The sequence below is a fragment of the Thalassophryne amazonica genome, chromosome 7 (genome assembly GCF_902500255.1).
Source record: "Thalassophryne amazonica chromosome 7, fThaAma1.1, whole genome shotgun sequence".
NCBI lineage: Eukaryota > Metazoa > Chordata > Actinopteri > Batrachoidiformes > Batrachoididae > Thalassophryne > Thalassophryne amazonica.
The window spans coordinates 61,605,575-61,626,979 of NC_047109.1; the positions used below are offsets into that span (position 1 = coordinate 61,605,575).

Genomic DNA, 21,405 nt, shown 5'->3' on the forward strand with positions numbered 1-21,405 from the left:
AGGTCTTTGACCTCTACTAATTCTGCAAAAAGTGGTCAAATATACACTTAGAATTCTGCAAGAAACTTGTTGATTGCTACCACAATTGCTGTCTGATCAAGTGGAAATTTGATGAGGGGCATTAAACCCAATACGAGGTATGTTTCATGTATAACACGTCCACTCACCAAGTCATCATGGTAGATTTGAGAACATTCTCTAGCCCCACGTGTCATTAATTTTATACGGAGTGGTCGAGTAATGTAATCTTACCACAGAACATCCATAATATTTATGGCTGGTTTTCACGGGATAAGAATGCTCTGTGTAAATGACCGAGATGGAAAGGGTTACTCATTAAACAGGCCTGAAGCATGGCTGTCACTCCTCAATAAGAAAAAAAGGAAGAAATTAAAACTACAAGGCAGAATAGAATGGACTGGTTTCTACAGCCTGTTTTCTATTGTCTAATGTTGTAATGTCTGGTCTGCCTAGTTAATCGTTGGCTTCACTTTGTTGTTTCTTTTTTCCGCTGAGCTTTGCACAGTGGTGCACACTTCATGCAATGGTATCTTCATGTTTAACATAAATGCCAGAAAAGTGTTTTCCCAGAAAATATTACTGGCATCTCTACTCACATAACATTAATATAACCTGAGCTCATTTCTATGGATTGATTTTCAAAAGGTAGACGGCGCTCAAATCTTTACCGTCAGGTGAACGTGCACTCAGTAAAAATTAATTACCTGTCACATTTGGAACAGATAAAAATTACTGATGAACTCTGGTAATATTTAGTTTATCCCACCTCCCAATATAAACTTAATGGCATCTGAATAGGGCTTATGGCTACCTAACTATTCCTTTGACAAAAATTAATTTCTGTGGTACCCAAATACTCTCCAAAGAGACCATTTACCAAAGACACATATAGTATAGCTGTCACCTTAGCAATAATTTAACTCTGTAAATTATGACAGCAAAGTAATACAACTATACACTATGCAAATGTGAAGAGCAAAATTATTAGAATCATTTTATAAAACCTTACTGCTCAAAAAGTCCAAATATTTTTTTTTCAAACTTCTTACAAAATTCAGAAAGAACCTTATATTCTGATTGCATGTTGATTGGTTCCAAAGAATTTATTCTGGAAGGAAATGTTCTGGACAGTATTATTTGGTAACAAACAGAATTTGTTCTGTGTGAACACAGTGAGTGTTATGAGTCATTTGTTTAATGCAAAACTATCACACACAGATTATAGGAACTCATGTGCATTCATAAACATAACATGTTCATATTTCTCATATTTTCTTGTAAAAGTGAGCAATAAATAAACACTTCTAAATCTGAAAACAGTGTTTTATACCCAGATAATACCTCTGAAGTGATAAACAAGACATCTTACGGATGTTAGCGTGCATGCCCTGTCTACGTGCAACAAGTGAGGTCAAAGGTAACTTCTGGTATTTCAAAACCTCATGCATGCACACACACTTCATCCTGCAGACAGCGTTAAAAGGAAACTTTTTCTTTATGGAAGTCCCCCAGATGAATATGATCTCTTCATTAAAATGAGCTGTAATTTTGAAAAAATAAACCACTACTTATTATAATGCTTGGATTTCAGCAGAAACTAAATTTTGTCAGTTTGTGAAATTTGAAAGGCTGTACAGCAGGGGTGGGCAACTTGTTCCAGAAAGGGCCAAAGGGTGCAGGTTTTCTTTGCAGCTTCTGACTCCACCAGGTGATTTCACTGATTAATATCACTTTGAGCAGGTGGAATCAGTTAATCAGTGAAATCACCTGGTGGAGTCAGAAGCTGCAAAGAAAACCTGCACCCTTTGGCCCTTTCTAGAACAGGTTGCCCACCCCTGCTGCACAGCTTTAATCAAAACAGACATTTTTGACAGGGGATGCAGTCATTTTGACATATTTGACCTTGAAGACACTTCCAAAGGCTCCAGTGCCCAGATGGTCCAAAACGGAGTAGCCACTGATCACCTTAAGAGGGGGCCGGTTCTGATCAATCAATCAATCAATCAATTTTTTTATATAGCGCCAAATCACAACAAACAGTTGCCCCAAGGCGCTTTATATTGTAAGGCAAGGCCATACAATAATTATGTAAAACCCCAACGGTCAAAACGACCCCCTGTGAGCAAGCACTTGGCTACAGTGGGAAGGAAAAACTCCCTTTTAACAGGAAGAAACCTCCAGCAGAACCAGGCTCAGGGAGGGGCAGTCTTCTGCTGGGACTGGTTGGGGCTGAGGGAGAGAACCAGGAAAAAGACATGCTGTGGAGGGGAGCAGAGATCGATCACTAATGATTAAATGCAGAGTGGTGCATACAGAGCAAAAAGAGAAAGAAACAGTGCATCATGGGAACCCCCCAGCAGTCTACGTCTATAGCAGCATAACTAAGGGATGGTTCAGGGTCACCTGATCCAGCCCTAACTATAAGCTTTAGCAAAAAGGAAAGTTTTAAGCCTAATCTTAAAAGTAGAGAGGGTGTCTGTCTCCCTGATCTGAATTGGGAGCTGGTTCCACAGGAGAGGAGCCTGAAAGCTGAAGGCTCTGCCTCCCATTCTACTCTTACAAACCCTAGGAACTACAAGTAAGCCTGCAGTCTGAGAGCGAAGCGCTCTATTGGGGTGATATGGTATTACGAGGTCCCTAAGATAAGAAGGGACCTGATTATTCAAAACCTTATAAGTAAGAAGAAGAATTTTAAATTCTATTCTAGAATTAACAGGAAGCCAATGAAGAGAGGCCAATATGGGTGAGATATGCTCTCTCCTTCTAGTCCCCGTCAGTACTCTAGTTGCAGCATTTTGAATTAACTGAAGGCTTTTTGTTGTGTGTTGGGGGGTGTGGCTGGATATTTTGGTGTTCTTTTCTTTTCTTTGCTCTTCAGGTGGCATGGAAGCTGATTTGTCTGTGGAGAAGGTGCTGGCTGAAGAGTCCTTGCCCTCATCAACGTCATGTATAGCACCTGTGACTGGTGCTCACATGCAACCTTAAAGACTTTCAGCTGAAGCAGATAATTGGATGGCGTTCTGCATTTAAGGCATGTGTGATTCAAGCAGAACTGCCGGGAACTCGACCTTGTGATGTTCGTTTGTGAGACGCTGAGGACCGCGCCTGGGTTTGACACATCGAGCCCCTGAAGCAAGGAAGGGTGAGGACACATGCTGTCAGCACACATCAAAGGTGATTAAGTGTTTGACTAATTGTTGATAGTAACTTGGTGTTTTGTTACACAGTATACTTGAATTGTGATGAGAATTGTGCAGCTTGCTTGATCCTCCACCTGTTGTGAGAAGCTGCTCATTTGCATAAAGTTAAAAAAGATACAGACCTGAATGTGTTGCTGATAGCGTGTGTCTTTTGAAAGATATTGTTGTAACTGCTGACTTACCTCACCTCTTCTTTGCTTCACAGAGAGTCAGTTTGTCGTGTCCACCTGGGGGGTGTTTGGCGGTGGTAGTGGGTCCAGGAGCGCCGGGCTTTGATCCTTACGGGCGCTGGAGAGCGTGCCAACAGTCACTCCACCAGAAAGACGCTGTTTAGTTTGTACACATTGTTATGCACCAAAGAGGGTAAAAAATAAATTGTTTTGTTTTGGAACCGCTTTCTGGTTATTTTTAGCGCTGGGTTCTGTCAGACGCAGGTCCGCTCCTCAACCCACGTCGACACATAACAGTAGTTCCCGGCCATTCCATAATGGACCCAGCGGCAGAGGCGGTTCCTTTTGCCGAAAAAGTTCAAGAACACTTGGAGAAAATATGGGAGCAATTACAGCATCTCGCAAACCAAATTAAACAAACAGACGCCCGTGTTACGGAGCTTGCAGCGCAAGCCGTTCCGCTTCCTGCTGCTCCAGCTGCGGCACCATCGATACTAGTGCAGATAACTCCATCACCCAGAGATTCGCCGTCCGAACCGATTGTTTGTCGTCCGGAGCCTTGTGCGGTGATGCAATGTTCTTTGGTTTCTGCTCAGTCAGGTTGGAGCGCCGCCACTTTACGAGGAATGTTTGTAGATGGGTTAAATGAGTCATTAAAAGACGAGCCGACAGTCCGTGACGAGCCAAATGATTTAGATGAGCTAATATCGTTGGTGATTCGTCTAGATGATCGGATGAAGGAGCGTGGACGCGAGAGAGGGCGGCCATCAGAGCGGGTTTTTTCGTCTCGGGGCTTTCCCCGACACAGATCTGGGCCGCCTCTTCTTCGCCCCACTGAGGCTCCTCCGACGGGACCTCTGGCTCCTCCTGTTGACGAGCCCATGCAGCTCGGACGAGCAGAGATTACTGTATTGCCCCGACATATAAGCGTCAAGAAAAATAATGGTGACGTATCTCCAGGTGTTCTGGGACAGGCACAATCACACACACAAAAAAAAAAAAAAATCTAGTACGGGTTAATGTTTTGCTTTCCTTAAATAGGGGTTATAATTTGTTTGGGGAGTCAGAGGCGTATCTCGTGGAGTGACTGTTAGGCGGTTAGAAGTCCGCCTGGGCTCACGTCATTGTTAATTTTTATGTGTTTTTAGGTATTTTCTGTTTGGGTTGTTGGGTCGTTTTATTTTGTTGTTTTTTATTTCTCTACATCCCTAACCCCAACCTCACTTGCCCCAAGACCGTTTGTCTTGTGGGTTGTGGGGTGGTGCAGGTTGGTCACGCTGAGCATTCTCAGAAGACCTCTGCACCTAGGGGGGGGGGGTGTTAGAGGCGTTTTTTCTTGGTTTGGTTAGGGCCCGGTTCCACTCCAGCCTCGGTGAGCCTTTGTACCGTTCGTCATTGGTATTGCCGGGGTGTGGTGCAGCGGAGACTTACCTCAGTCGGAGGGGTGGGCCGATCTGTTGCCGTTCGCCATTTCGTTAGTTCCACCCCTCCCGAGAGGCTGGGGTATGGTCGAGTTGGGGCACCGGACGTATTTCCGGTTCTCCGCTGCGCCTTGGGGTTGGAGCTGGGTTAGTTTTTTCCTGTTCCCTTCTCCGGCTTAATGTTTTGAGCCGTTCGCCAAAGTTGAGCCGCCGAGGGGCTCTGGGAGGGACCCGGGGTCTTTCGGGGTGCCGAGGAGGGTAACAGGGTTTACGGTCGTTTTATATCCCCCCGGGGTTGTTTTTGGTAGTCCTCCGGGGGTTGATTTTTGATTTTGTTCTGTTTCCTTCCGGGTTCCACCTCCAGGGTTGATGGGACGGTCCTCTGGGGGGGAATTGGCTTGGGGCCAACTAGCCAAGTGTGACCGGGTCTGGGGTTCCGGGGTTGTGGGGAGGGTACCTCCTGGGGTTGATGGTACGGTCCTCTGGGGGGCGCCGTTTGCTCCATGTACACCTGGGGACCTTTGTGGGATTATGGTTCTGGCTGTTCCTCCTGGAACTGGCGATGAAGGCCTTCTGGGGGGGGGTTGGGCTCTGCAGGTCATTCTGGGGGGGGTTGTTTGTTATTTTTCTTTTATGCATTTACGTTTGTATTGTGTTTGTGGGGCTGTGTTGGGTTTTTGCGTTTGGGAGTTTTTCTTTTCTTCCCGGGGTTTGATGGGACGGTCCCCTGGGGAGGTTTTGGGTGGGTTTTGTGTTTTTTCCTGTGTGTTGGATTGTACTGGGGAATGTTTTGGGGCTTTTGTTGATGCCAGCCGGCCTTCCAGCTGTGGTGCCCTGTCCTGCTGTCTGTGGTGGACCTTAGGAGCGTGGTGCTGTCTGCTGTCGCAGGTCCGCTCCTCAACCCGCGTCGACACATAACACTTTTCAGGGAACTTTTAGGACAACCTGATAATAATGAATTACAATAGTCCAGCCTAGAGGAAATAAATGCATGAATTAGTTTTTCAGCATCACTCTGAGACACGACCTTTCTAATTTTAGAGATATTGCGTAAATGCAAAAAAGCAGTCTTACATATTTGTTTAATATGCGCTTTGAATGACATATCCTGATCAAAAATGACTCCAAGATTTCCCACAGTATTACTAGAGGTCAGGGTAATGCCATCCAGAGTAAGGATCTGGTTAGACACCATGTTTCTAAGATTTGTGGGGCCAAGTACAATAACTTCAGTTTTATCTGAGTTTAAAAGCAGGAAATTAGAGGTCATCCATGTCCTTATGTCTGTAAGACAATCCTGCAGTTTAGCTAATTGGTGTGTGTCCTCTGGCTTCATGGATAGATAAAGCTGGGTATCATCTGTGTAACAATGAAAATTTAAGCAAATGCCGTCTAATAATACTGCCTAAGGGAAGCATGTATAAAGTGAATAAAATTGGTCCTAGCACAGAACCTTGTTAGACGGTATTGCTTAAATTTTCATTGTTACGCAGATGATACCCAGCTTTATCTATCCATGAAGCCAGAGGACACACACCAATTAGCTAAACTGCAGGATTGTCTTACAGACATAAAGACATGGATGACCTCTAATTTCCTGCTTTTAAACTCAGATAAAACTGAAGTTATTGTACTGGGCCCCACAAATCTTAGAAGCATGGTGTCTAACCAGATCTTTACTCTGGATGGCATTTCCCTGACCTCTAGTAATACTGTGAGAAATCTTGGAGTCATTTTTGATCAGGATATGTCATTCAAAGCGCATATTAAACAAATATGTAGGACTGCCTTTTTGCATTTACGCAATATCTCTAAAATCAGAAAGGTCTTGTCTCAGAGTGATGCTGAAAAACTAATTCATGCATTTATTTCCTCTAGGCTGGACTATTGTAATTCTTTATTATCAGGTTGTCCTAAAAGTTCCCTAAAAAGCCTTCAGTTAATTCAAAATGCTGCAGCTAGAGTACTGACGGGGACTAGCAGGAGAGAGCATATCTCACCCGTGTTGGCCTCTCTTCATTGGCTTCCTGTTAATTCTAGAATAGAATTTAAAATTCTTCTTCTTACTTATAAGGTTTTGAATAATCAGGTCCCATCTTATCTCAGGGACCTCGTAGTACCATATCACCCTAATAGAGCGCTTCGCTCTCAGACTGCAGGCTTACTTGTAGTTCCTAGGGTTTGTAAGAGTAGAATGGGAGGCAGAGCCTTCAGCTTTCAGGCTCCTCTCCTGTGGAACCAGCTCCCAATTCAGATCAGGGAGACAGATACCCTCTCTACTTTTAAGATTAGGCTTAAAACTTTCCTTTTCGCTAAGGCTTATAGTTAGGGCTGGATCGGGTGACCCTGGACTATCCCTTGGTTATGCTGCTTTAGACGTAGACTGTGGGGGGGTTCCCATGGTGCACTGTTTCTTTCTCTTTTTGCTCTGCATGCATCACTCCGCATTTAATCATTAGTGATCGATCTCTGCCCCCCTCCACAGCATGTCTTTTTCCTGGTTCTTTCCCTCGGCCCCAACCAGTCTCAGCAGAAGACTGCCCCTCCCTGAGCCTGGTTCTGCTGGAGGTTTCTTCCTGTTGGGAGGGAGTTTTTCCTTCCCACTGTTGCCAAGTGCTTGCTCACAGGGGGTCGTTTTGACCGTTGGGGTTTTTCATGATTGTTGTATGGCCTTGCCTTACAATATAAAGCGCCTTGGGGCAACTGTTTGTTGTGATTTGGCGCTATATAAAAAAAAAAAGTTGATTGATTGAGTTGAACTCCATAATTAACCTTAGTCTGTGAAGAAGATTCCCCATTTACATGAACAAATTGTAATCTATTAGATAAATATGATTCAAACCACCGCAGCGCAGTGCCTTTAATACCTATGGCATGCGCTAATTATGAGTAATTTTTTCTCTAATAGTTAAAATTTTATTAGCAAAGAAAGTCATGAAGTCATTACTAGTTAAAGGAATACTCGGCTCAATAGAGCTCTGACTCTTTGTCAGCCTGGCTACAGTGCTGAAAAGAAACCTGGGGTTGTTCTTATTTTCTTCAATTAGTGATGAGTAGTAAGATGTCCTAGCTTTACGGAGGGCTTTTTTATAGAGCAACAGACTCTTTTTCCAGGCTAAGTGAAGATCTTCTAAATTAGTGAGACGCCATTTCCTCTCCAACTTACGGGTTATCTGCTTTAAGCTGCGAGTTTGTGAGTTATACCACGAAGTCAGGCACTTCTGATTTAAAGCTCTCTTTTTCAGAGGAGCTACAGCATCCAAAGTTGTCTTCAATGAGGATGTAAAACTATTGACGAGATACTCTATCTCACTTACAGAGTTTAGGTAGTTACTCTGCACTGTGTTGGTATATGGCATTAGGGAACATAAAGAAGGAAACATATCTTTAAACCTAGTTACAGCGCTTTCTGAAAGACTTCTAGTGTAATGAAACTTATTCCCCACTGCTGGGTAGTCCATCAGAGTAAATGTAAATGTTATTAAGAAATGATCAGACAGAAGGGAGTTTTCAGGGAATACTGTTAAGTCTTCAATTTCCATACCATAAGTCAGAACAAGATCTAAGATATGATTAAAGTGGTGGGTGGACTCATTTACATTTTGAGCAAAGCCAATTGAGTCTAATAATAGATTAAATGCAGTGTTGAGGCTGTCATTCTCAGCATCTGTGTGGATGTTAAAATCGCCCACTATAATTATCTTATCTGAGCTAAGCACTAAGTCAGACAAAAGTTCTGAAAATTCACAGAGAAACTCACAGTAACGACCAGGAGGACGATAGATAACAACAAATAAAACTGGTTTTTGGGACTTCCAATTTGGATGGACAAGACTAAGAGTCAAGCTTTCAAATGAATTAAAGCTCTGTCTGGGTTTTTGATTAATTAATAAGCTGGAATGGAAGATTGCTGCTAATCCTCCGCCTCGGCCCGTGCTACGAGCATTCTGGCAGTTAGTGTGACTCGGGGGTGTTGACTCATTTAAACTAACATATTCATCCTGCTGTAACCAGGTTTCTGTAAGGCAGAATAAATCAATATGTTGATCAATTATTATATCTTTTACTAACAGGGACTTAGAAGAGAGAGACCTAATGTTTAATAGACCACATTTAACTGTTTTAGTCTGTGGTGCAGTTGAAGGTGCTATATTATTTTTTCTTTTTGAATTTTTATGCTTAAATAGATTTTTGCTGGTTATTGGTGGTCTGGGAGCAGGCACCGTCTCTACGGGGATGGGGTAATGACGGGATGGCAGGGGGAGAGAAGCTGCAGAGAGGTGTGTAAGACTACAACTCTGCTTCCTGGTCCCAACCCTGGATAGTCACGGTTTGGAGGATTTAAGAAAACTGGCCAGATTTCTAGAAATGAGAGCTGCTCCATCCAAAGTGGGATGGATGCCGTCTCTCCTAACAAGACCAGGTTTTCCCCAGAAGCTTTGCCAATTATCTATGAAGCCCACCTCATTTTTTGGACACCACTCAGACAGCCAGCAATTCAAGGAGAACATGCGGCTAAACATGTCACTCCCGGTCCGATTGGGGAGGGGCCCAGAGGAAACTACAGAGTCCGACATTGTTTTTGCAAAGTTACACACCGATTCAATGTTAATTTTAGTGACCTCCAATTGGCGTAACCGGGTGTCATTACTGCCGACGTGAATTACAATCTTACCAAATTTACACTTAGCCTTAGCCAGCAGTTTCAAATTTCCTTCAATGTCGCCTGCTCTGGCCCCCGGAAGACAACTGACTATGGTTGCTGGTGTCGCTAACTTCACATTTCTCAAAACAGAGTCGCCAATAACCAGAGTTTGATCCTTGGCGGGTGTGTCGGGGAAAAACGGTTAGAAATGTGAACGGGTTGGCGGTGTACACGGGGCTTCTGTTTAGGGCTACGCTTCCTCCTCACAGTCACCCAGTCGGCCTGCTTTCCCGGCTGCTCGGGATCTGCCAGAGGGAAACTAACGGCGGCTATGCTACCTTGGTCCGCACCGACTACAGGGGCCTGGCTAGCTTTAGAATTTTCCACGGTGCGGAGCCGAGTCTCCAATTCGCCCAGCCTGGCCTCCAAAGCTACGAATAAGCTACACTTATTACAAGTACCATTACTACTAAAGGAGGCCGAGGAATAACTAAACATTTCACACCCAGAGCAGAAAAGTGCGGGAGAGACGGGAGAAGCCGTCATGCTAAACCGGCTAAGAGCTAGTAGCAAAGTGAATAACGTGTAAATAATTTAGAGGTGATTCAGCAGAGGGAGTGCTTTAGTTAAGGCACGTGAAGATTACACTGTGAAACAAATCGTTATCTAGGTAACTAGATCAATTTAACTGCGCAGATTAAACAGCTAACAGATACAGCAAAACAGCAAAACACCGCTGTGCTCCGGAACAGGAAGTGATACAATACCGCAGTGAGAGCCAACCACCAGTCAACAAGAAGGAAATAAATAAATCTATCCCACTATTCAAACATATTAATATTTTGTTTTGCTTTCATCATTACTTATAATTAATTATTAATTATGCTATTTTTTATTATTTTGGGGAAGAGGAGGCCTGAAGGTTAGCAAAGGGTACTTGGAACCAGACTGTTACATGCTCAGTTCCTCTATCACTCAAGAAAGTTGCTTTTGATCAAGGTCCTTCATCCCCATGTCGATCTTGGTGTGCAGTCGAGCACCTTGCATGGCAGCACCCTGACATTAGTGCATGTGTGAATCGGTGAATGTGCAGCACCATTGTAAAGCATTTTGAGGGTCTGCCATGTATGGAAAAGCAGTATTGAAATGTAGTTAAACAGTAAATGAACTGCAGTTATATAGGGCTTACATGGTCAAAGCACTTTAGACTGATGCCTCACATACACCCACACTGATGTCAGGTTGCTGGCATGCAAGGTTCTTGACTGCGCACTGGGATCAACTTGGGTATTAAGGGCCTTGATCAAGGGCACCTTTCCTGAGTGATTGAGGAATTGAGCCAACAAAAATTTGTTGACAAGTCTCCTTGTCTTCCCCAAAATAACACTTAACTGGAAATGTTAAATACCTTGCCTAGAGCCCTTAGTGATTTCCAGTTTTGATGGGGACTTGAACTTGAGATCCTCTGGTCACAAATCCATCACTTTAACTACTTGATTATCTCCTCCCCTTTCATTTCCATTTACATACATCCAGTACTAGCTGAATTAACAAGAATCAATTTAAATGTTTCCTTACAGTGTACAGTGAAACTTTGGTTTGCAGTCCTTCATAGGCCGTGAGGTCCCGTACATAATGGCCAACATCAATAAACAGCTCAAATAAGTCTGTGGGAAACAGTCTAAGAGAAAAGAGATTACACAACAACACTGGAATCTTTACCAGGATATAGAATATAAGAATGTTTCCAAATTTAGCTAAATTAGCTGTTGGATTCAATATCTTTTAACGTAATGTCACCTTTTAAAATGATGTCTATTTCTTTCCACACTAAAGAGAAATCGAAGGGCCCGGAATGCATAGCACTGCCAACACATAAACACAGACCAGCACCTCTTACTTTCTGGTATTTACAACAGTGGTATGTAAATTAGAATTAATTAAAAAAAAAGATACCTGTAAAGATGCAGCCTTTGGTCCAGAGCTTTGTGGTAAAATCAATTTTGCCATCACATAGATGCCATTTTCCTTTGGAATTTCACAAATGAGCAATGTTTGAAATATGTTCAAATCTGTGATCTCATTTACATATCTTGATTAATGTCCTCTTCAAGGATTTTGCTGCTATTTGAGGCAGGGCTTTTCCTAACCTGCACAATATGGTGAGCAGACGTGTCATCCAGACAAAGTTCAGTCAGCATCGCACAGCAGGCTGGAAGACAAGATTAAAGAAGATTAATGGGTGTTACTTGAGACCCCCCCCCCCCCCCCAGGGAGTCCCCAGAGATGGCAGTGGAGTCATGAGATTTTTCTGCTGAAGGGTGTCAGAATTAGAAGTGCATATCCATCCAGGTTCTATACCCGCTTACTCCAATTAAGGGCCAATTAAGAACCTATCCCAGTAGTCATAGGGCATGAGGTAGGTTACACCCTGGACAGGACGCCAGTCTGTCACAGGGAAGTATGTTACATAAAATCATATCCACACATTTACTGTAGTAATTAAAAGATCATTGTTCTTCTTTGGATGAACCAACAAGAAAATGGGGGAAATTTATAATTAAAGTTATACATATGTCAAAGATCATTTATTCACTTGCTGTGTTCCAGCTTGCTGCAGTTCCAATAGTTACTATTTCCTGACCTGACTGAAGAGCCATTGTGTTGTCCAACTCCTCTTGTGGGCTCAGCTCCTGTCTGATGTGCTCTCTCTGTATACGACCAACTGCATTGGCACTGGAGAGGGTGTCAATCAATGACGGGTCTGAGACATACTTTCTGTCACTGCAAAAATACCATTTAAGTAAATCAAAGCACAGCTTCACTGGTTGTTTTATCTCGTGAATTAAGTTTTCCCCAGTGAAAATGGACGTTTGTCAGTGATGAGTTCTACACTGTTCAGTGCTTACATGGACTGGGTGTTGGGTAGGATTGTGAAAACAAGCAACCTAGGTGTTTTTTTTTTTTTTTTTTCTTTTGGTGAGGAGAGTTTTATTAACTTTGACTTTCCAGATGATGAGTCAACGGATACCCTGATTGCAGCACGTGATAAGCTGAGTGAGGAATCAGAGAGTCTGGGTTTGTGCTTGTCCTGCATCTAGACTAAAATCCAGGCTTTCAATGACTTCTTGAACTCAGGAATCAGAACTGTGTCTGTATGTGGTGAAAGTGTTGAACTTGTAGAGACATTCACTTATTTCAGCAGTGACATGCCTCTGGGTTGTCAGCTTTTGCAATCAAGAGGAGCCTGGGAAGAGCTTATGGAGTTATGAGGTCACTGGACAGAGGTGTTTGGTGATGCAGATATCTTTGCGGGAGAATGAAGTTCTACTTCTTTAGAGCCCAGATGCTACCTGTCTTACTGTACAGTTGTGAGACTTACATGCTAACCAGTGACCAAAGGTGACGACTGGATGTCTTTGGTAGTAGGTCTCATTGGAGGATCCTTGATACCACTGGAATAACTTTATGACAAATGAGTGGTTACTTAGCTGGATCACTTTCATTGTGAGGGAGTATCACCTTGTGAGGGAGTATCACCTTTGACATGACACAGCACACAGGTGCCTGTGTGTTGATGACCCCAGTGGCTGGAGAAGACCAAGAGGACACCCACACTTCACCTGGTGGTGGCAGATAGATGGTTATTTTAGAGATGTGAGAATTGACCAGCTGTCCGCCAGCATGGTTACCATCCAGGATCCAAAGGGGTTCTGTGGTGTCATAGATGAAGTGAAGAACGGCACCAGCACATACTCCCAGACTTGACATCACGTTATCCCAAAGTGTGACATGACGTATCCTTGACAATGCCTGGGCTGGTTCAACAGCATCTTTTCAGTTCCATGTTGTGTTTTGAAGACCAATCTCTGTACAATGTGTGGAATTTTTTTTCAGCCTGAAGTACAGTAGCGATTACTTAAATAAATAAAGTGAATTATTTATATCTACTTAATGTATAGATCATCAGTTTGCCAATAGAATTTCACCATAGTTTGAGAGTTACAACAAAGCTGAAGTGTGTAAAATGAAGTATGTTTTATACTATAACTTATATATACACTACTATACTAATACCTGACACTTTTGAATGTGTAACCAAAAACAAATCTAATCCAGATCGAGTGGACTGGTCCTCTCTAGTAGAGGAAGATATTGATTCCTATTTTACTTTTAGCCATCTATTGCTGAGTAACATACAACTGCCCAGAGAGGCAATCCTCTGCAGAAACAGTAGTTGTTCTAACACAGATCATAAAGCTGATATCTCTGCAATGTACAATGACATTGTTACAGCTTTACTTAAAGCTGGCGAGCCTCTTCTCTAGCTTAAAAATAAGAGGAGAGGTAGACCTGGCTGGAATGCACATGTGGCTGAAGCTACGAAATTATGGGCAATGGCTGGTAAACCTAGACAGGGATCTATTCTTGAACACAAGAAGCTTACAAATACAAAATATAAATATGCTATATGGTACATTAGTAAAAATGAACTATGTCTGAGGGCTGATGCCATGGGCAATAATATTTTAGGTAATAACAACAAAGCTTTTTGGAAAGAGGTACACTTTATTAATTACTGCAAACCATCTTTGCCATGTACAGTAGATGGCGTCTCGGGTGTAAATGCAATTACTGCACTTTGGCAACAACACTACGAGAGACTATTTAATTGTGTCGCCTCTGAGTGTTACCAAGTAAACTCTGTTGAAGGTGTAAGTACAATAAAGACACATGAGGTGGTTCAAGCTATTAGAAATTTATCAGTTAATCTCTCAGTTAATCAGTTAGTCTTCTGGCTTGGATTCCATCTCTGCTGAGCATCTTAAATTTGCTAGTTTAAGGTTGGCTCCTCTTCTTGCCCTGTGCTTTACTGCCTTCATGGTCCATAGCTATCTTCCTGATGCCATGATGACAGTGTTGCTGGTTCCTGTTATCAAGGATAAACCAGGGAAATTATGCAGCTCTGACAATTACAGACCTACTGCTCTTGCTAATATACTGTCTAAAGTACTTGAGCAAATTCTTCTGGAGAGAGTTTTGATTATCTCTTCAGAATATCAATTTGGATTTAAAGCCATGCATAGTAATGATTTGTGTATATATACTCAACAAAAATATAAATGCAACACTTTTGGTTTTGCTCCCATTATGTATGAGATGAACTCAAAGATCTAAAACTTTTTCCACATACACAATATCACCATTTCCCTCAAATATTGTTCACAAACCAGTCTAAATCTGTGATAGTGAGCACTTCTCCTATGCTGAGATAATCCATCCCACCTCACAGTTGTGCCATATCAGGATGCTGATTAGACACCATGATTAGTGCACAGGTGTGCCTTAGACTGCCCACAATAAAAGGCCACTCTGAAAGGTGCAGTTTTGTTTTATTGGGGGGGGATACCGGTCAGTATCTGGTGTGACCACCATTTGCCTCATGCAGTGCAACACATCTCCTTCGCATCATCCGTGAAGAGAACACCTCTCCAATGTGCCAAACGCCAGCGAATGTGGGCATTTGCCCACTCAAGTCGGTTACGACGACGAACTGGAATCAGGTCGAGACCCCGATGAGGACGACGAGCATGCAGATGAGCTTCCCTGAGACGGTTTCTGACAGTTTGTGCAAAAATTCTTTGGTTATGCAAACCGATTGTTTCAGCAGCTGTCCGAGTGGCTGGTCTCAGACAATCTTGGAGGTGAACATGCTGGATGTGGAGGTCCTGGGCTGGTGTGGTTACACGTGGTCTGCGGTTGTGAGGCTGGTTGGATGTACTGCCAAATTCTCTGAAACGACTTTGGAGACGGCTTATGGTAGAGACATGAACATTCAATACACAAGCAACATCTCTGGTTGACATTCCTGCTGTCAGCATGCCAATTGCACGCTCCCTCAAATCTTGCGACATCTGTGGCATTGTGCTGTGTGATAAAACTGCACCTTTTAGAGTGGCCTTTTATTGTGGGCAGTCTAAGGCACACCTGTGCACTAATCATGGTGTCTAATCAGCATCTTGGTATGGCACACCTGTGAGGTGGGATGGATTATCTCAGCAAAGGAGAAGTGCTCACTATCACAGATTTAGACTGGTTTGTGAATAATATTTGAGAGAAATGGTGATATTGTGTATGTGGAAAAACTTTTAGATCTTTGAGTTCATCTCATACAAAATGAGAGCAAAATCAAAAGTGTTGCGTTTATATTTTTGTTGAGTGTATGTTCTAAAAGAATTACTGAGTGATTATAAAGGGAAAAACGCATCAATATTCTTGTGTTTCATGGATGCCTCTAAGGCATTTGATTGTGTGAACCATGGAAAATTGTTCAGAAAATTGAGTGATGCTGGCGTAGTGAGGCTACTTATGTATTAGTATGCACACCAAAAAATGCAGGTGAAATGGGGTGATTGTATATCTTCCCCTTTCCAGGTCAGCAATGGAGTCAGACAAGGGAGCATTTTGTCTCCAATTTTATTTAATTTTTATATGAATGGTCTGTCTGAACAGCTGAATGGGTGTAGAACTGGTTGTGTGGTTGGGGATACAGTGGTGAACCATTTGATGTATGCTGATGACTGTTTTGTTCAGTCCCAGTTCTGCTGGGCTACAGCAATTACTGAATGTGTGTGCCATGTATGGAGAAAAACATGACATAAAATATAATGACATGAAAAGTATGATCATGATTGCTAGAACGAATGATGACAAACATTTGGTTTTTCCTGATTTTACTCTGGCAGGTCATGCTGAATGTATGTAATCAGGTGAGGTATCTTGGTCATGTGATCACAGATACTCTGAGTGATGATGAGGATATTTTTGTCAGTGTCGTACGCTATACGAGGTCTGTCCGTAAAGTATCGTACCTTTTTATTTTTTTCAAAAACTATATGGATTTCATTCATATGTTTTTACGTCAGACATGTTTGAACCCTCGTGCGCATGCGTGAGTTTTTCCACGCCTGTCGGTGACGTCATTCGCCTGTGAGCACGCCTTGTGGAAGGAGTGGTCCCGCCCCCTCGTCGGATTTTCATTGTCTGGAAATGGCGGAATGAAAAGGACTTTTTTTTCCATCAGAATTTTTTCAGAAGCTGTTAGAGACTGGCACCTGGAAACCATTCGAAAAATTTATCTGGCTTTCAGTGAAAATTTTACAGACTTCACAGAGAATAAGGACGTTAACTACAGGTTTAAGGACCCCTTTAAAGGACGGTCGGTGCGCCGCGCTGTGAGCTGCGGCACAAACCACTGGATCATTTCTAAGCTGATGGCTCTGTGGATACGAGACCATCGTGTGCTCTTTCTCTGGTTATCACAAGACCTGGACATCAGCCATTTTCCGGCAGATTTCACTTTTAACAAGAGATTTTGTCATGGAAAGCCGCGCAGAGACTTCGCGCGTCACGACCGATTCGCTGATGAAGCGAGACAAAGGAACACCTCCGTTTCGGAGTGTTAGAGGTGAAGTTTGGACATGTCCAGCTCTCCACAAGTTCTTTTATACTCACTCGACTGGTAAGCACTGAAAGCCGAGATAGACATGTCCCAACTTGTCCTCTAACATGCCGAAACGGAGGTGTTCCTTTGTCTCGCTTCATCAGCGAATCGGTCCTGACGCGCGAAGCCTCCGCGCGGCTTTCCATGACAAAATCTCTTGTTAAAAGTGAAATCTGCCGGAAAATGGCTGATGTCCAGGTCTTGTGATAACCAGAGAAAGAGCACACGATGGTCTCGTATCCACAGAGCCATCAGCTTAGAAATGATCCAGTGGTTTGTGCCGCATCGTCGCAGCTCGCAGCGCGGCGCACCGACCGTCCTTTAAAGGGGTCCTTAAACCTGTAGTTAAAGTCCTTATTCTCTGTGAAGCCTGTAAAATTTTCACTGAAAGCCAGATAAATTTTTCGAATGGTTTCCAGGTGCCAGTCTCTAACAGCTTCTGAAAAAATTCTGATGGAAAAAAAAGTCCTTTTCATTCCGCCATTTCCAGACAATGAAAATCCGACGAGGGGGCAGGACCACTCCTTCCACAAGGCGTGCTCACAGGCGAATGACGTCACCGACAGGCGTGGAAAAACTCACGCATGCGCACGAGGGTTCAAGCATGTCTGACGTAAAAACATATGAATGAAATCCATATAGTTTTTGAAAAAAATAAAAAGGTACGATACTTTACGGACAGACCTCGTATGTCAGAGCAAACACATTAGTTCGAAAATTTGGCTGCTACTCCGACGAGGTGAAGCTGGCTTTGTTTAAAGCATTTTGTACACCTCTGTACACTGCACATCTGTAGATAAACTACAAGAAAGCGAGTCTTCAGAGACTACAAGTGGCTTATAATGACTCTGAGAATTTTATTAAAAAGGCCCCAATGGACCAGTGCCACTGAAATGTTTGTGCTGGCACGTGTGAACATTCGCCAAGCCATTTTTAGAACAATTATATTTAAGTTCATCTCTCGTTTAAATAATTCTGATAATAAGATTATTCTTAAACTGATTAATATTTCTTACAGTGCCACACGGTATACGTCACAGATTTGGAAACACTGGTATAAGTGTCATTTATTCAAGGGCGTCTAGTGTCCCTATATTATTTATTTATTTATTTATTTTCTTCTTTGTTGTTGTTGTTGCATGTATGGTGTTTTGTTTCTTTTATCTGGACCTCGAGTCTGTAATAAAGTCTATCTATCACCATTTGTACCTCATGTGATGTTATTACTGCAGAAATGATTTGAGCTCAGTATGTGTATCACCTGTTTAGTAGCCTGAGCAGTTGCTCCACTCCACCCCAGCTCCGAATCTCCATCCGCATCTCAGGTTCCTCACAGAGCTGGACCAGGACCCAGGTGACACTCCACAGCAACTTCAGGTGCTGACCGTGCAGCAGACTCAGCAGCACTGGTAGTCCCTCCAGCTCTCTCACCTGGTTCCTCACCTCATGCACCGGGGAGCTCTGCAATCATCCTGTAGGTAGGAAATATCCAAATGTTTCACATAAAAGTTTTTTAGCTAATTCCTGGAGACATTATCTGTGGTATTTAACATTTTATGTATGACCCAAATCTCTCTGAAACAATGCTGTACATGTTTTAAAGTACAGTTGTATGCAAAAGTTTGAGCACCCATGATCATTTTCATGATTTTCCTTTATAAATCATTGGTTGTCTGGATTACAAATTTCAGTTAAATACAGTGGCAGCTGGTGAAAAACAGTCTTGGTGGGGCTGCTGTGCCAATAGATTCCCTTGCCTTGTCCAGTACAGGCATTCAAGTGAACAGTCGGAAAATTACTACAATTCCACAATAATCATTTCATGTCCTTCTCAAAATCAGCAGTTTTACAGATAAAGTTAACCATTTACAGCTATATTAGGCCCCATTTCTACTTTGGAAAGGAACAGTATCAAATACAACACTCAAGTTCTTGAGCAAAGAACATTTCACCATTTGACACCAATTACACACATAGTACACCAAACTGTACTGCACTGCCATTATCTTCAGACAAACAGATCCTGGGGTTCACAATGACACCGACCTTAACAAAATAGAAAGTATCACCAAATTTACACTCTTTCAAAATATGGAAAAATTCTTCAATTGACAAAAGAACATTATGTATATACTACAATGTTCACACCACCTTCAGAGAGAGAGAGAGAGAGAGAGAGAGAGAGAGACAAAGAGAATGTTTGTGTGTGTGTGTGAGAGAGAGAGAGAGAGAGAGAGAGAGAGAGAGAAAGAGAGAGCGAGAGAGAAAGAGAGAGAAAGTGTTCGTGTGTGAGAGAGAGAGAGAGCGTGTGTGTGTATGAGAGAGAGAGCGAGAGAAAATTAAGGTAATATTTTGCATGAACATTACTGAGTGGAATGGAGGCAAACTAAAGAAGCTAGAAAACTTAAATAACTTGACTAACTAATAACACCAAAACCTTTAAATTAAATTGGTTAAAATTAATTAACAGTGTAGAGGACAAAGCAAATAAAGTATACAAAACCACTTAATTAAATGCGTTGCTAAACCTGGGTTTGTCTTACTATAAGTGTCTTGTGTGTACTCAGTGGCTGAGTTAGAATTCCTTTAAAAAAACATGCAAATTGCTATTTTAGGGTTTTGTTTTGTTTTTAAACTGAGCAAATAATTTGTTTTAGAGTGTGGAATACTCCAAAGAATATTTCACTTCTGTAAACTGATCCTCATAACGTGTAAAGTGAAATCAAAATACCAGCATGGCTGCAGCTTTGAACACTGTTACAAACAGCCCCGGCCTCCCCTATTACCATTATAACTGGTCTGCTGTCCCAAAAAAGATCACAGCTTTGACCCCCTAAAACAAACCAAAAAAACATCACTCATTCGTTTTATCTTAAATTTTTATCCTGGGTTTCCACACCAGGAGCAACATTCGGGAATAAATCCGAGAAGCTCGTCAGCTCACCTGAGCTGAAGTGGATCCAGAGGAGTCAGTCCGCAGCTGGCAGAGGTGGATGCGCTCCTTTCCACCCCGCAGTAAAGAGCGCAGATCAGCAGCCTCCGTGACGTCTGCGCGCCGAAAGTGTGAATGAAGCCTGACACGGTTTATAACGAGTCAGACAAACGTCTCTCCTCCAACCGGGATGTGCAACTGTCATTAAACCACGAGAAAGATCTGATGTGCGCACCTCCATGCGCCTCCAAAAGGATCCCCGCCAAACTTTGGTGTCATTGATTTGATTAGTTTTGTCCCGTTTTAAACCTCCGAAGAGTTCTTCAACTTACTCCTGCAAAACACACGGAGACAAAATAAAAATAAATAAATATAACCCAAACGTCGTCATCACCATCATCTCTTCCTGACTGACTGACAGCAGCAGCTGCAGCGTCACGTATATCACTGACTGTAGCGATCTAACGTTCCCGCATTTTTGTAGCAAGGGCTAAAATTCCGGCGCCCCAAAGCCATTAATTTTGGCAATGTTGATTTGCCAAATATTTATTAATTTTCCCTCGTAACTACATACAATTGGTTATTTCGCTGCACTTCAAGGCCGCTTTGAATGACCGCCCAAGACGAAGAATGATACGTTTTCTGCTTCTGTCGGTGGAAATGCACTGTTGAATGAGAGTCAGTTGGAGGAAGTGTTGTTTTAATCATTCATATTACATGTAGGCATATACTATTAAGTAAAACTGACGCTGATAATACTTTTTAAATATATATATATTATGACTTTTCCCCTCCACATCTAGGAGGGCAGCGCCCTAGCGCCCCCTATGGGCCAGCCGCCACTGGTTAAATATATCATATAGTAGACGAACACACTGATATTTGAGAAGGGAAATTAAGTTTCGAGTATTTACAGAATGTGTGCAATAATTATTTAAACAAAATTAGGCAGGTGCATAAATTTGGGCACCCTTGTCATTTTATTGATTTGAATACATTAGCACTAATTATTGGAACACAAAATTGGTTTGGTAAGCTCACTGACCCTTGACCTTCTTACACAGGTGAATCCAATCATGAGAAAGGGTATTTAAGGTGGCCATTTACAAATGTTTCTCCTCTTTGTATCGATTCTAATGAGTGGAAACATGGGAGCATCTGAACAACTCTCAAATGACCTGAAAACAAAGATAGTTCAACATCATGGTTTAGGGGAAGGATACAAAAAGCTATCTCAGAGATTTCAGCTGTCAGTTTCCACTTTGACGAACATTATGAGGAACGTTAAGACCACAGGCACAGTACTAGTTAAGGCCTGAAGTGGCAGGCCAAGAAAAATCTCAGATAAGCTGAAGTGAAGGATGGTGAGAACAGTCATAGTCAACTCACAGACCTACTCAAAAGACCTACAACATGATCTTGCTGCAGATAGTGTCTCTGTGCATCATTCAACTATATGGCGCACTTTGCACAAGGAGATGCTGGATGAGAGAGTATGGCACACTTTGCACA

General features: G+C 42.5%; 1 protein-coding gene across 1 annotated transcript in view; it reads right to left on the reverse strand.

The window, feature by feature from the left end:
• Positions 1 to 21,405, reverse strand: part of nek10 (NIMA-related kinase 10) — a 36,716-nt gene that overhangs the window by 4,986 nt on the left and 10,325 nt on the right. The window contains exons 12-19 of the mRNA XM_034173633.1: positions 18,223 to 18,426; positions 12,102 to 12,241; positions 11,608 to 11,669; positions 11,414 to 11,485; positions 11,258 to 11,322; positions 11,036 to 11,138; positions 8,783 to 8,816; positions 1,924 to 2,018 (exon numbers count right to left, since the gene is read on the reverse strand). Coding sequence (XP_034029524.1) covers positions 1,924 to 2,018; positions 8,783 to 8,816; positions 11,036 to 11,138; positions 11,258 to 11,322; positions 11,414 to 11,485; positions 11,608 to 11,669; positions 12,102 to 12,241; positions 18,223 to 18,426 — 775 coding nt within the window. The remainder of the gene's footprint in view (positions 1 to 1,923; positions 2,019 to 8,782; positions 8,817 to 11,035; positions 11,139 to 11,257; positions 11,323 to 11,413; positions 11,486 to 11,607; positions 11,670 to 12,101; positions 12,242 to 18,222; positions 18,427 to 21,405) is intronic.